The sequence below is a fragment of the Hippopotamus amphibius genome, chromosome 3, assembly GCF_030028045.1.
Source record: "Hippopotamus amphibius kiboko isolate mHipAmp2 chromosome 3, mHipAmp2.hap2, whole genome shotgun sequence".
Lineage (NCBI taxonomy): Eukaryota > Metazoa > Chordata > Mammalia > Artiodactyla > Hippopotamidae > Hippopotamus > Hippopotamus amphibius.
Window position 1 is genome coordinate 72338403 of NC_080188.1, and position 12551 is coordinate 72350953.

The 12551-nt window shown below is 45.9% G+C and overlaps 1 protein-coding gene across 1 annotated transcript in view; it reads right to left on the reverse strand.

Moving 5' to 3' along the window:
• The window catches only part of MAML3 (mastermind like transcriptional coactivator 3), a 414210-nt gene extending 402292 nt beyond the window's left edge, over nt 1-11918 (reverse strand). Inside the window, exon 1 of the mRNA XM_057727926.1 lies at nt 11419-11918. Coding sequence (XP_057583909.1) covers nt 11419-11892 — 474 coding nt within the window. The 5' untranslated portion in view covers nt 11893-11918. The remainder of the gene's footprint in view (nt 1-11418) is intronic.
• Nucleotides 11919-12551: the final 633 nt, after the last annotated feature.

Below are 12551 nucleotides of genomic sequence, written 5' to 3' on the forward strand. Positions count from 1 at the left end.
AATCAGTGAAAAGGTAAAATGTTATACTTGGGGCAAAATGCAAGGCAGCTGTCCACCTTGTATATACATGGAAGTCATCCTTCAAAGAAGACATTCTAGTGCTAGAAATGAAAGAAACAGGAAAAATCAGAAGCCAACACAAAAAAAGTCACATGACACTCCTCAGAGGGACAGTAGACTAGCAAAAACTAAACTTAACGGTTTAAACTTGGCTGTCAGCAGAAGAGTCAAAGGTTGAAGCTGGATTGCGTGACCAGAGCAGCAACTTGAAGGATGTCTTGGTTGATTGTACTGGCTGGCCTACTTTCAAGATTAGGAGCAAGGTCCTTATTTTATGTGCCAAACCCATTCTTGCCATGTATTCTACTGAAGCAGAAGATATCTAGCTGTCTTTAGACTGAAGCCCCCTCCCCTAAAGGCTGCACTGAGCCCAGAGCTGCATCAGCTTAGCTGGCCAAAGGGGTTTTTCTCACTAAGATGCTATGCGTTCCAGCTAAATGGCAGAAAATGGCTGCCACTAGTCAGTATCTAGGTCATCATTTGAAGCAGAAGCCTGGTTTATTGGAATCACTTGGGAGAGAATGACCTCTAAAGTTGAGGCCAATCACCTGCATCTCCACCCTCGGTTTCTTTCTGTGGTTCAAATCACCGCCACCTACATTTTGTACAAGTTTCCAGGTCCTACTGTCTCTGTGTCAAAGGTAAAACATGAGGTGGTGGTAAAGGAGATGCGGAAAGAGGGGCACAGGAGGCCAGAGGTATGTGAGGCCAGGAGACAGCAAAGTGGGGGGGGGTCCTCGTTAGAAAACAGCACGTCCAGCCCAGGACCAGCACTACCAAGATCTTCACATGGGCTCCTGTTCAAACCGATCTGAAAACCTAAGGTAAGATTGAATAGGTAGGTGAAGATCACTCCTTGGGAAAGCATGGTTATTTAGAAAAGCCAGCGGCTCACACATTTTCAAGAGAGAACCCTTCAGTCAGATGAAGGCAGAATAATGTTGTAGCCAAGAGTGTAGATTCTGAAGCCAAACTCCTCCAGCACTGTAAAAATATAGACCCTGGTTCTTAGTATCCTGCTGTAGGGCAGCTGCCAGGCCAAAGGTAAATCAAAATGACCAAGAAGCCTCACGGAGGGCAGTCTTGAGACCACTTCAGCACCTGTGTGTAATGAAAACTGATAGGACTCACTGTGGAAACAAACGCTATCAGGCGACCCTCTAGGCAAGTCCATTTTGATGCATTTTCTACAGCTGGCCAGGTCAGCAGGTTGTTATTACTGTGTTACACAGATGACTGGATTAGTCAGGGTAATTGAACCTGTAGGAAGTGGCAACTTACAGACCTGCGATTTTTATGACCACTCAAATCTGCACCCTTTGCCACCCCAGGTACTGTATCACCAATGGAAACACATTTTACACATAAAGCCACACAGGCCCAGGGAACACAAAGCTCAGAAAAGGTAAAGAGAACTACAAACTTGTTCAAGACACTGAATCTCCACTTTCATAGCATGAACTGGAGCTGGTTAGCTAGACTCCTCCTCACTTCGTCATTGGGACCAGATGAAAAGAAAGAAAGTCATTCCTGTAAGATGTGTGGCAGGACATGCAGCCTTTAAAAATTAACAATGTTCACGCTGATTGCAAAGACATACTCCAGTCCCTAGAGATGATACTTTTTTTTAGGCCATATTTTTCAGGAGACACAATTATCATTTGCCCTAAAATGTTGTAATAAGATTTGAGGTCTATGTTAAACAATATTAGATTAAGTGAATTTTTTTTTGGCCAACTTCTGTTTTTACATATTACATATACAGAAAAAAGTTCAAATCTGCTACAAAAATGCTCACATATACAAGGATATATGAATAAGGATGTTCATTGCAATTAAGTAAGGCTTAACTGGCTGAAAATGAGAAACTACCAGAGTTTCTCAAAATAAGGGATCATTCAGTAAATTATAGAACATTTTATTTGGAATGCTACATAACAGTTTAAAAAATGAGTTGAGGATCTATGTGGATCGAATTGGACAGATCTCCAAAATATATTATGTGAAAAAGTAAATCTCAGAACCATATGTAGAATATGATTCCATTTATGTAGAAAAAACTAATGGGTGGTGTGTGGTGATGTACACTATACAGTATACATGTAAACAAAAAGAAGGTCTGGAGAGAGAGGTTCTAAACCATGGTCACTTCTGGGGGTGGAGGGGGGGACACTGAGGTGGGGGAAATCAGTCACTTACTCTACTCATTTTCATTTAGCAATTCCACAAATATTTAGAGTTCCTCCCCTATACAGGTATGTCTTTTTTTTGGCCCCACCGTGTGGCTTATGGGATCTTAGTTCCCCAACCAGGGATTGAACTTGGGCCCTCAGCCATGAAAGCGTCAAGTTTAACCACTGGACAACCAGGGAGTTCCCAGGTAGATCTTTTTCTACTATGAGGATATAAAGAGGATTAAAGAGACAAAGACCCTACCCTCTTTTAACCGGTATTTTATTTTTATATTGTTTAAAAGTTTTATTGCTTAAAAAAGATGTCATCTCTTCTCCAACATTTCAGCTAATTGAACAACTTCTGCTGGAACATTTTCGCTCATCAACGCAGCCCATTTCATCTGTGAACAGCTTCCATTTTCATATAATTATTTTTCTAATATATTAAACCAAACCTTGCTCCTAATAACCGCCAACCACTGATCCTAAATTTATCCCCTTGAGGCCATAAAGAGCACACCTAATCCTTTTTTCATGTGACAGCCCTTCAAATATTTTAAGAAAGCAATCATATCATCCCCAAAATCAGACTAAACCCCTCCAAGGTCTCCCAACTGTTCTTCACGTGACATTCAAGTCCCTGCACCTTCCTGCTTGCTTTTTTCTAAATGCTCCCTCTTTTTGTCTAATTTCTTCTAAAAGCTTGAGGTCAAGCTGTGATTATGGTGCTACAAGTGTTACCTAGTCCAAAAAAAGGCAAGAAAGATGATCATCAGCCTCGTTTTTAACAACCATCCTTTAATCTTATTCTCCACCACACTAGCTAACCCTCTCCCCTCCACAGTGATTTTATTTGAAAAACAATGAAATAAATGTTGCTGTAGAAAGCAATACCAGAAAGCTATAGAAAACTTGCAAGAGGATACAAAGCATTTAGTATCCTTGGGATTTTCCTAAATGTTGGCTCATTCATGACTTCTATTAACATGTTCTCATAAAACCACAAAGACCATTTTATACAGCTAATCTGAAACATGAATGATGCTCTGCTGTGAGTCCAATGAGAGCAAGGACCCTGGTTCACTACTGTATCCCCAGCGCCTAGAAATAGTGTCCGACATGTAGCAGTTGCTCGAGACCTTGCCATGAGACCTCGGCTTCTGCATGAGTGAAATAAGCCTCAAATCACTCTACGTCTGCACTTGGGTGGGAGGCAAACAAACAAGTGATAGGAAAGTAATTCATACAAGTAAGTCTAGCATTTGTGTAGCACCATCAAGTCTTTGGGACTCTTACATATGTTAATTCATTTGAGCCCAGCAATTGCTCCTCCAGGAGGTGAAAAAAATGACTACTGTTCACCTTCCCAACCAGACAATCATGAAGTGAAAAGCCAGACTGTCACATGGCCGGAGCTGAGATGCAACAAGGCAGCACTTTAACTTCTTCCCAGCAACCGTCTACCTCACAGCAGCACCCCCTCCCCTCTCCACCCTGTAAGTAGTAAGAGTGTTTTTGAAAAGCTGTGAGGAAAGCCACACTTCGTATTTTCGACATTCGACGGGAGCTCCTTGTTTAAGGTCGAGTTTCTCAATAGCAGCAACACTGATATTTTGGACAGGGTGATTCTTTGCTGTGGGTGCACTGTAGGATGTTTAACAGCATCCCTGGCTTCTACTCACTAGACAGCAGCAGCACCCCTCTAGTTGTGACAACTCAAAAATATCTCCCAACACTGCCAAACGTTCAGGGTGGGGGCAAAATCTCCACCAACTGAGAATCTCTGATTAAAAGGAATCCTGTGGTAAGTCCACTTAAATGGCAGAGGTAGTCATTTAAAGGAGCATAGAAATATTTTAGGAAATGATTTTGTTTCCAGATATTGGAATACAAACAATATTGCCGTTAGTTCTGAAAAATACATATTTGAGTTTTAGTAAGGTCTGCAGGTTCAGAATAGACTACTAAAAGCATATGTTATCACCATAAACTCCCAAGGTGCCAGGATACTGTTTACCCCACATGAGCAAAACCAGTCACCTCTTTTGCCACTCATTTCAGGAGATCCCTCCAAAACCCTCCCCCTACCCTTGCCTCTCTTACCTTACCACTAGAGATCCTTAAAGGCCTCTACTGGGTACCAGTCCCTTTAAATTCACTCTCAATCACTGAGTTACTTTCAGCATCTAACAAACAATCAAAGAAAGAAAAGTAACCCACCACTGTGAGAATGAAGGGCACTGGCAGAGCTTGTCTGTAGAGCTGTGCAATCCTTTTGAGTCACAGTTATGACCCAGGTTGAATCTACACAAATAGACTCAGCACTTCAGCCTTTTCTTTTGAAGGGATAGAAGCCCTTGTCCTGACATGGGTTTTCTGGAGGTGGAGGAAGATATTGCAAGAGGGAAGGAGAGAGAGACAGTAATGTATCCTAAAAACGTCTTCACACGCATAAGCACAAGTAAATGTGCTGAGGACTGGAGCGTCCATAACGTGAAACATTACAAAACCAGGTTCTACCCAACAGAATAGAAACTTTAAGGCGTAAGAAATTCTGGAGGTTGTTAGTTTAAATATTTCACTCCAGTGTTCTATGGTTGCTAAGCCATTGCTTAAGGAGGGTGAATGTTAGTTATTCTTAGTTAGTTATTCTTACTTAAAAAGATTCTACTTCTGCATAAAGGTCATTCCAACCAACGCAAGGTCCAATTTAATTAAAAAGAGGTGTCTAAATTATTCTTAAGAAATCACTTTCCTTGTGTCAAAGGAAGTACTGCAGGCCTTTTGAGACTTTTATTAAATTCCTCCAAGAAGAGTATGCACAGCTTGCCATAAAAAAAATTTAAAAAACAAACAAAAACAACAACACTGGGCCACAGTAGTAATGGCTTTTTCTATACACGTGTATATGGTGGCCCTAAGGGAAGGCCGTGCTTCCTTCCCAAGTGGAGTTGCTTATCCACAGCTCAAAAGCCCCTCAACTGTTTAACAGATAAAATAACCAGGTAGACTTTTTTTTAAAAAAGTGTGCTCCTTCTCTGATCCATGGATTAGAACCCCGTGATCTTTAAGTATTCATTATACAGCAGGCCCCCAACTCCATCTTCAGAGTAATTTTATCCAATCTTATTCCTCTAGTTCTTAAACTTTATCTGACTTAAACAACAAAAAAGTTTTTGTTTTGTTTCCCTAAGTTAAGCAAAAGTAATTCCTTTTTGGCAATAGCTGATTTTCCAAAAACTCCATTTCCACCTCACAAACATGAATAATGAATTTTTTAATGTGTATGTCTGAAGAGCATGCTGTATTTTTTAATGAAAATTTGATTTGGGGGATCCGATAACTTTGGCACGGTCATCTGTAAATCAGCTTTTTTTGCAATGTCAAATTAGTTTGAAACAACAGGAAAGTAAGCATATTATTTTACTTAAGCTATAACGGGAAAGGGGAATAACTCAGCCCGAAACTGTTGAGAAGTCACTAACATCAAGTCTAACACTGATTAAAAAACACACACGTTATTCCCTTAAACCTACCTTAAATAATACTGAAAATCTACAGAGAACATACTACACTGTCCAAGTCTTGGATGCAAGAGTGTGGTTTAGCATTTTCACTTCTGTGAAGCACCATGGACTGTGTACCCGTATCGCTGAATGAATGACATTTAAAAATCTAGTCTATTCTCAATGATTTGCACTAATGAAGAGCAAATGGTTTACTAAATCAAACCCATAATTAATTCAAAATAATTGGTATCTTATCCAATTGTTTCATTAGTCACGAGAGGAGGAAGCACCAAAATTAAATTTCTCTTATTGCTTCTTCCCACTCTTTGGTAAAAGTGCTAAAGATCAGTAAAAAAGACCAAAAGGTTGGCAGCAGGAAGGGGAAAGAAAAACAAAGCAAACAGCTGGATCTGAAAACTCAACAATCAGCCTCTGAATAATAGAGTGAAAAATGCAAAGCTACTTGGGAGAATTAAGAGGCAGATATTATGAAAATCTTGGGATTGAGTTTTAAATATGTTCCTTTTTATAAGATTCTGATGCCTGATTGATTTCACAGTTCCTTATGATGGGTAATGTGGAAAGAAATGACAAAATTTAGCCATCTTAAGCTCAAGAATGTAGTACAGAAGTGTTAATTAATACACATGGAGCACTGATCACAAGTAAAACTCTGAAAGTGACATTAAATACAACATAAGTACTTCAGATATACCCAAGAAATACTAGGAAGTATGCAGAACAGTTTATTATACTAGATTCCCTCTACAGTAGCAGCACTAATGAGAGAGGAGAGACTCCCCCATTCTTATCTCAACCAAATGGAAAAACCCTGTCAGGAAACCTTTTTACCAACAGTTGGCTATATTGGTCTCAGAGAGGTATTTAGAAAATAACTCTATATAACACCATTTTAATGTTTAAAGTCCTCATCCTTCTACAGAAGTGTCAGTACACCATGTCCATGGACTGTTCACTATCCTCGTATCAGGTGGCAGAAAACCTCCAAAGATTCTAAAGCTTGCCCTTATAATTCTAACAAGATTGGACAGAAAGTATCAAACATGCTATCTGCCTGAAAACTCTGCTTTCCCTGGGAAGAAACTCAGCCTGAAGAGCAGTTTGTAGATTATGATGAATGACTAACTATGCTTCTTTTTTTCTCATTGTCGTCTGCCCAGGACTAAATAAAACGCACCACAACTAAAGAACATACATAACACAATTAACTATGTGTTGGAGCTTTTTTTCCCTTTTTTAATGCTTCTTGAGAATTAAAGACAAACACTTGTGAAGCACAGGGAAATGAAATTTCAAAAAGTTTTTCACAAAGTTAAGGCACACCCTGTGTGGGCTATGGAAGGTTTTTCAAGAGACACTATCAATCCTATCACCCAGGAGAGTAGCAGAAGAAAAGGTTCACAGGAAAGATTTAGAAATGGTTTGACATTACAAGCTTGCCAAAAAACCTGGATACAAAGCCAGTAACTTACCTTCAACAGGATAAGAAATGGGAAACCAGATTCATTTATAAGGAGGTTTAGCCCTGGACTAGTATGTTGACATTTCCTGGATCTCTTTCAGGAGTAGATGAGAACATTTTGGAGAGGTTGCAGTTTTCTCTCATACTCAGTGTTTAATATGCTTATTATCAAGTGAATTTTATGTGATAAACTCTTCAGAGCAGGAATCACATGGATTTATACAGTCTTTAACCTGTGTATAAATTAAGCACACTCTGAAAGTTATGATGGTGCTAGTAAGTAGAAGGGTCATGAAAACATGAGATTTATCCAGGTCAAGTAAGACTACCACCATTTTGAAATTCTGAAGACCACTGTCAATGCTTTTTGGTATGCCTGAATGATTACACCTTTGCCAAGTCACTCTATCTTCAGCTTGAGAATGAACTTATCAGCTGGAATTTATCTTAAAATTTTAGTTAGGACTTCAGTTTTAAGCACAGAAAATGAACACTGTCTCATTCTGCTACCAGAAATAGAAACTAGTTTAGGAAAAGACAACTTTTCAATGAGATTCTCTAATAGGTGAAATCAATAGTACTCACCAACAGCTGTTGGGGGGGGGATCCTTCTGAATAAATAAAGTTTGTGTGGGAGAGTCATTTGACTACAAGTGCAGAAACCACCTTTCACCTGAAGTAATGCAGCTTCAAACCCAGGCCTGGGCTATCCACTCTAACAGGGCTGTTAGGGACCCACACAAAACCCAGGCCCTTCCCAGTGGCCTGAAGCCAAGAAAAATTTCTATTTCACCTCAGCCACCCGGCTTCTGGTTTGCTTGTTTGTTTTTCATGCCTATGCTTGTAAATGTATAAAATAAGAAAACAAATCAAAAGAGGTAAAGCCTTGATCAGACTGCCTTCTTAACCCAAGCCAAGCAGAAAGAGAACTAATCGATATTTAGTACTTTAGACATACTGGCCCTAAGAAGGTAAACAATAGCAATAAAACAGAAAAGAATCCTATTCATCTTTATTTGTATCATCACCATTATTATTATTTGGCTCTGGTTGATTATTGCTTTTCTTTAAGGCTTTCCAAACAGAGAGCTCAATCTGAGAACTAAATATAATTGCTGTGCTCCACCCCTCCCAACCCCGCCCCAGCCCAACTAAAATCCAGCAGCTAATTCAAGAAAAGGAAGATCAACGTTCTCTTTGCAACCTGTTCTCAAGATTTTATCTCACACGCAGGCTAAGTTAAAATACTCTTTCATTTCAGGGGCCAATGTAAAATTTTGAACTAATTATTTTCAAAGGAGAAATAACTTGTAGAGGAAGATGTTAACTTTTTTCCCTTTTTTTGTGGTACCTAGAATTTACGTGCAACTCTGCTTAAGATTTAAGGCTGTTCATTTTTCTTACACTCATTACACATACTTGTGCCACTTATATCAATGGGGAATGCATATGTGAAATACATTGAAGCTAGAACACACTCCTGTACATCGGTGTAATCGATAGGCTAAATTATATTCTCACCAAATTGATAGAAAAATGTTATTTTCAGATAATCATTTTTAAAGTGTAACTTAACTTGCTGAACTGAGACTCACCATGAAATTTACAGCTTAGGTCTCAGCCATTCAAGTAAGCACTATCTTTTCATTTTGAAAAGTAAGCTCTGGCTTGGGCTTGCTACCTCCTTCCAGGTAACGTCAGGACCCGGGGTTTGCTCGCACCTGCGGGGGTATTATAACCAGGCACACGCACCCCGAGTCCCCCGGTACCCCTCCTGGGGCCGATATGGCACCCTCGAGAGAATACAACCCAAACGCTAAAACTTTCTGGCCCCAGATCAAATGCGACCAGGCTTTTGTTCCAGCGTTGCCCAGCTGGCGAGGTAACGCCACAACAGTCCTCCATCTAGAAAGGTCGGGAGAGAGGCCGTGGGACTGAGATTTTGGAGCCTCCCGAAAGAAGCCCATCCCTACGCAAACCGAGCGTGTGGGGCGTACAAACACAGGAAAAGAGGGCGTGGAGCAGGCAAGGATGACATTCTCATTGCCTTTCAAATACTACTTGAGTCTTAGGTTCACAAAGTGACTCTCCGCATCCGTGGAAGGGCGCGAAAGGGGGCAGGGAGTGGGAGGCAGCGCGGACCCGGAGAGAAATAGGCACCAGCGGGACACGCGAGATACAGTCAAGATGCAGGTCCGGCCCCGCCTCCGGGTACAATCAAAAAAGCTACAGTATGTCAGTGGTTTTCGGCTTCCTGTTTGTAAAGCGAGAACCTCCCTCCCTGACTCTGTGATCGTCGTTCTCCCTCCCCACCGAGTCGGCCTCTTCTTCGCGCTCCGGGCAAGCTCGGCGACTGGGGGGAAGCGCGGGCCCGGGGGGCGGGGGCGGCCGCGGGGGAGGGGCAGGGCCGCGGGGCGCAGCGCCCCTCCCAGCCAGGCGGCCTCCGGGGCCGAGCCGGGCCGCCGGGCGGACAAAGCGCCTCCCGCTCCCTCCCCCACGGCCGCGTTCCAGAAGGGAGGGGGAAGGCGGGCTCGAGGAAGGTGGGAGGAGGAAAAGGGGGGACTAGGAAGGGGAGGAGGGAAGGTGCTGCCGGCGGGACTGGGCAGGATCGCGCAGAGGAGGGAGGGGAGGGAGGGGAGGGAGGAGGGGCTGGGCGGCCTCGGAGAACGGGGAGGAGGGAAGGATTCTTGAAGCCCAAGATAAACAAATTGTTCCTCTTCACGTGCGGGGTGGGGGGGAGTGAGCGCAGTGGCCTCTCCTCTTCCCCTCCCCCATGCCGGCTCTTTGTCACGGAACGCCGGCCGAAAGCCCGCGCCGGCACCCGCACCATCCCCAGCGCAGAAGACCCCCAGACCCGGGACGTGCGCGGTTTATAAGCCGCACACCGAGAGGGCCTCCCGCGGCGCCGTTCAAGGTGCGGGCTGCGGGGGAAACGGGCGGAGGCGCGCGGCCCCGAGGCGCTCCCGGGTTCCCACCGCCCGCCCCACCCCCGCACACGCGCGCAGCCCCAACCCGGGCGGCGCGGCGGGGGAGGGGGCTCAGACACCTTTCCCTGGCTTCCGGCTCCCCCTACCCCACCCCACCCCGAAAGGAAAGCAAAAGAACCGGAGAGCGGAGATAGGAGAAAGGATTCTACCCTCAGGGTTAGGGGGTGGGAACTGCCCCTTCCTCCCGGAGGAGTTAAGTCATTGGCTGCTCCTCCAACCTCGAACCCACCCACTCAGCCATTTAAGCCTCTTTCACCTCCCCGCTACCTTCCACTCCTCCGGGCTTATCAGACAGGCCCGGAAAGTTGGCGGGCAGTGGGGCGGGAGAGAAGCGGAGAGAGCTCTGTGCAAGCAAGTTTAAGAGGAGGAGGGGAGAGAATCCCCGGCGAAGTTGCTTGACGGGGACTCGCGGTGCAAGCCCTGGGCATCGCTCTCCCCTCCCGCCCGGGCGAGCCGCTCCTGCCTCGACCCTCGGGGTCGCTCCACCTGTCGGGCCAGCCCCGGGTCTCGAGCTGCTAGGGAGCGCATCCGCGCCCCGCATCCGCGCGCGCTCTCGCGGACGCGCGCGCGCGCGCAGCCACCCTCGCTCGCTTCTCACCCACTTCAAAGTTCATTCACAAAACTCCCAGACTTTCTCAGCCTAAAGTGGGTGAGCCTGGGGAGAGGAGGCGAGAGCATCTCTCTTCCTCCTCCTCCCCGCCAAGGGTTCGAAGGCCTGGTGCCCGCCCAGAATCTGCGACAGCATCAAATTCTCCCTGCACCCGGCGGATGTGCTGAGAGGGGTGGGCGAAGGCGGGCGGGTCTGGGGAGCGCAGGCAGCCAGGCGAGGGGTGGGGTGGGGAGCGGTGAAGAGGAGGAGCGAGGTTTCAACTTTGGGTTCAAGTCTTTCAAATCAGTATCTGAGAAAGGGAGGGGGGGGTAAAACTTTTCCAGCGCCTCACTCTGACGCTCCTCCAGGCTCCCTCCGCCTCTCGCAGTCGTGACTGGCTTCTCCCCCTCTCGCCCCCTCTTCCCCAAATCTGACAACCCTGACAGATTAACAGGTAGCAGCGACGGCAGCTTTTACCTCAGAAAAGTTGACGTTAACCCTTCGGCTTCAGCCCACCTCGCCCGCCGTGCAAATCAGATCCCCGTGCCCCCGTGTGAGAAGCTCCACGCCCCCCCTCCACGCGCGCGCCCCGTGCCCGCTGCCAGCGCGCCCTCACCATGATCAGCGTGTGGTTCCTCTGCTCTGCCGAGGCAGCCTCCGCATCTTGCTGGGGTTTGCTCTGGTGCTGTTGCTTGCCGGTGCCGGCGCCCGATTTCTTGGCCCTCTGCTCCAGGGTCCGCTGGTAAAGACTCACGGTGTCCCGGCGCTCCAGCTCCAGCTGCTCCACCTGAGCCTGCTGGTACCTGTTCTCGCAGTTGACGTGGTGCCGCCGGCAGCCCTCGATGCGCTGGCGGAGCCGCTCCACCACCGTGCTGTGCTTGGGGACGGCCGCCGATCCGCCGCCGGGGCCCCCGGAGCCGCCGCCGCCGCCGCAGCCGGCAGCGGGGTGATTGCTACTCGGAGCAGCGGGAGTACTATTGGGAGTATTATTCACACCGATCCCGGCCCCGCCGAGGCTGCTGTTCAGGCTACTGTTGATGCAAATACTACTGCCATTCGCGGCAGCAGCGGGGGCTGCGAAATCCCCCATCCTGCTCCCCGGGCACACTATTTTGGAAGAACTTTTTTTATCCACCCCCTATCAGCCTCCTCCTTGGGTCCAAGGATTAAAATAGTTTAAGTGGAACGCGGGGGAGACGCAAGCACATGGATGGAAACAGCGATCCCGACCGGGCGAAAAAAAGGGGGAGAGATTTTGGGGTGGTTTTTTTGTTTCCTTTTTTTAAACTGTAAAGCTCGAGGGGAAAAAAGGGGGGGGGGTGTTATCAGAATACCATCAGACACCTATCAACAAAAAGAATCACAACAAACTGAGCCAGCAGCAAATCGGGTTGCAACTCAAGGGAAGATCCGCTTGTCTCCTGCCTTCTTTTTATAATCCATTATTTTCTAATAAATTCCAGGAGATTTCCGGTGGTTGGCAAGCATTTTCTCCCTACGTACCGAAAAACACACCCCATGTATACACACAAGCATATGCCTCCAGTGCGGACACGCGCGACACACACTCACTCCACACCGCATCGGAAAACGGCAAGCTTGCTTATTGCATTTTCCTTCCACAAAAAAGTTTTGGTGTTTATGCCGCCCCGTGTTCTCAAAGTACTTTGGCTGCTCAGTTGCATTTCACAGGAACCTAGATATCGAATCCTCGGGCTGGGGGAAGTAAACACATGGACAGTCCGAGGC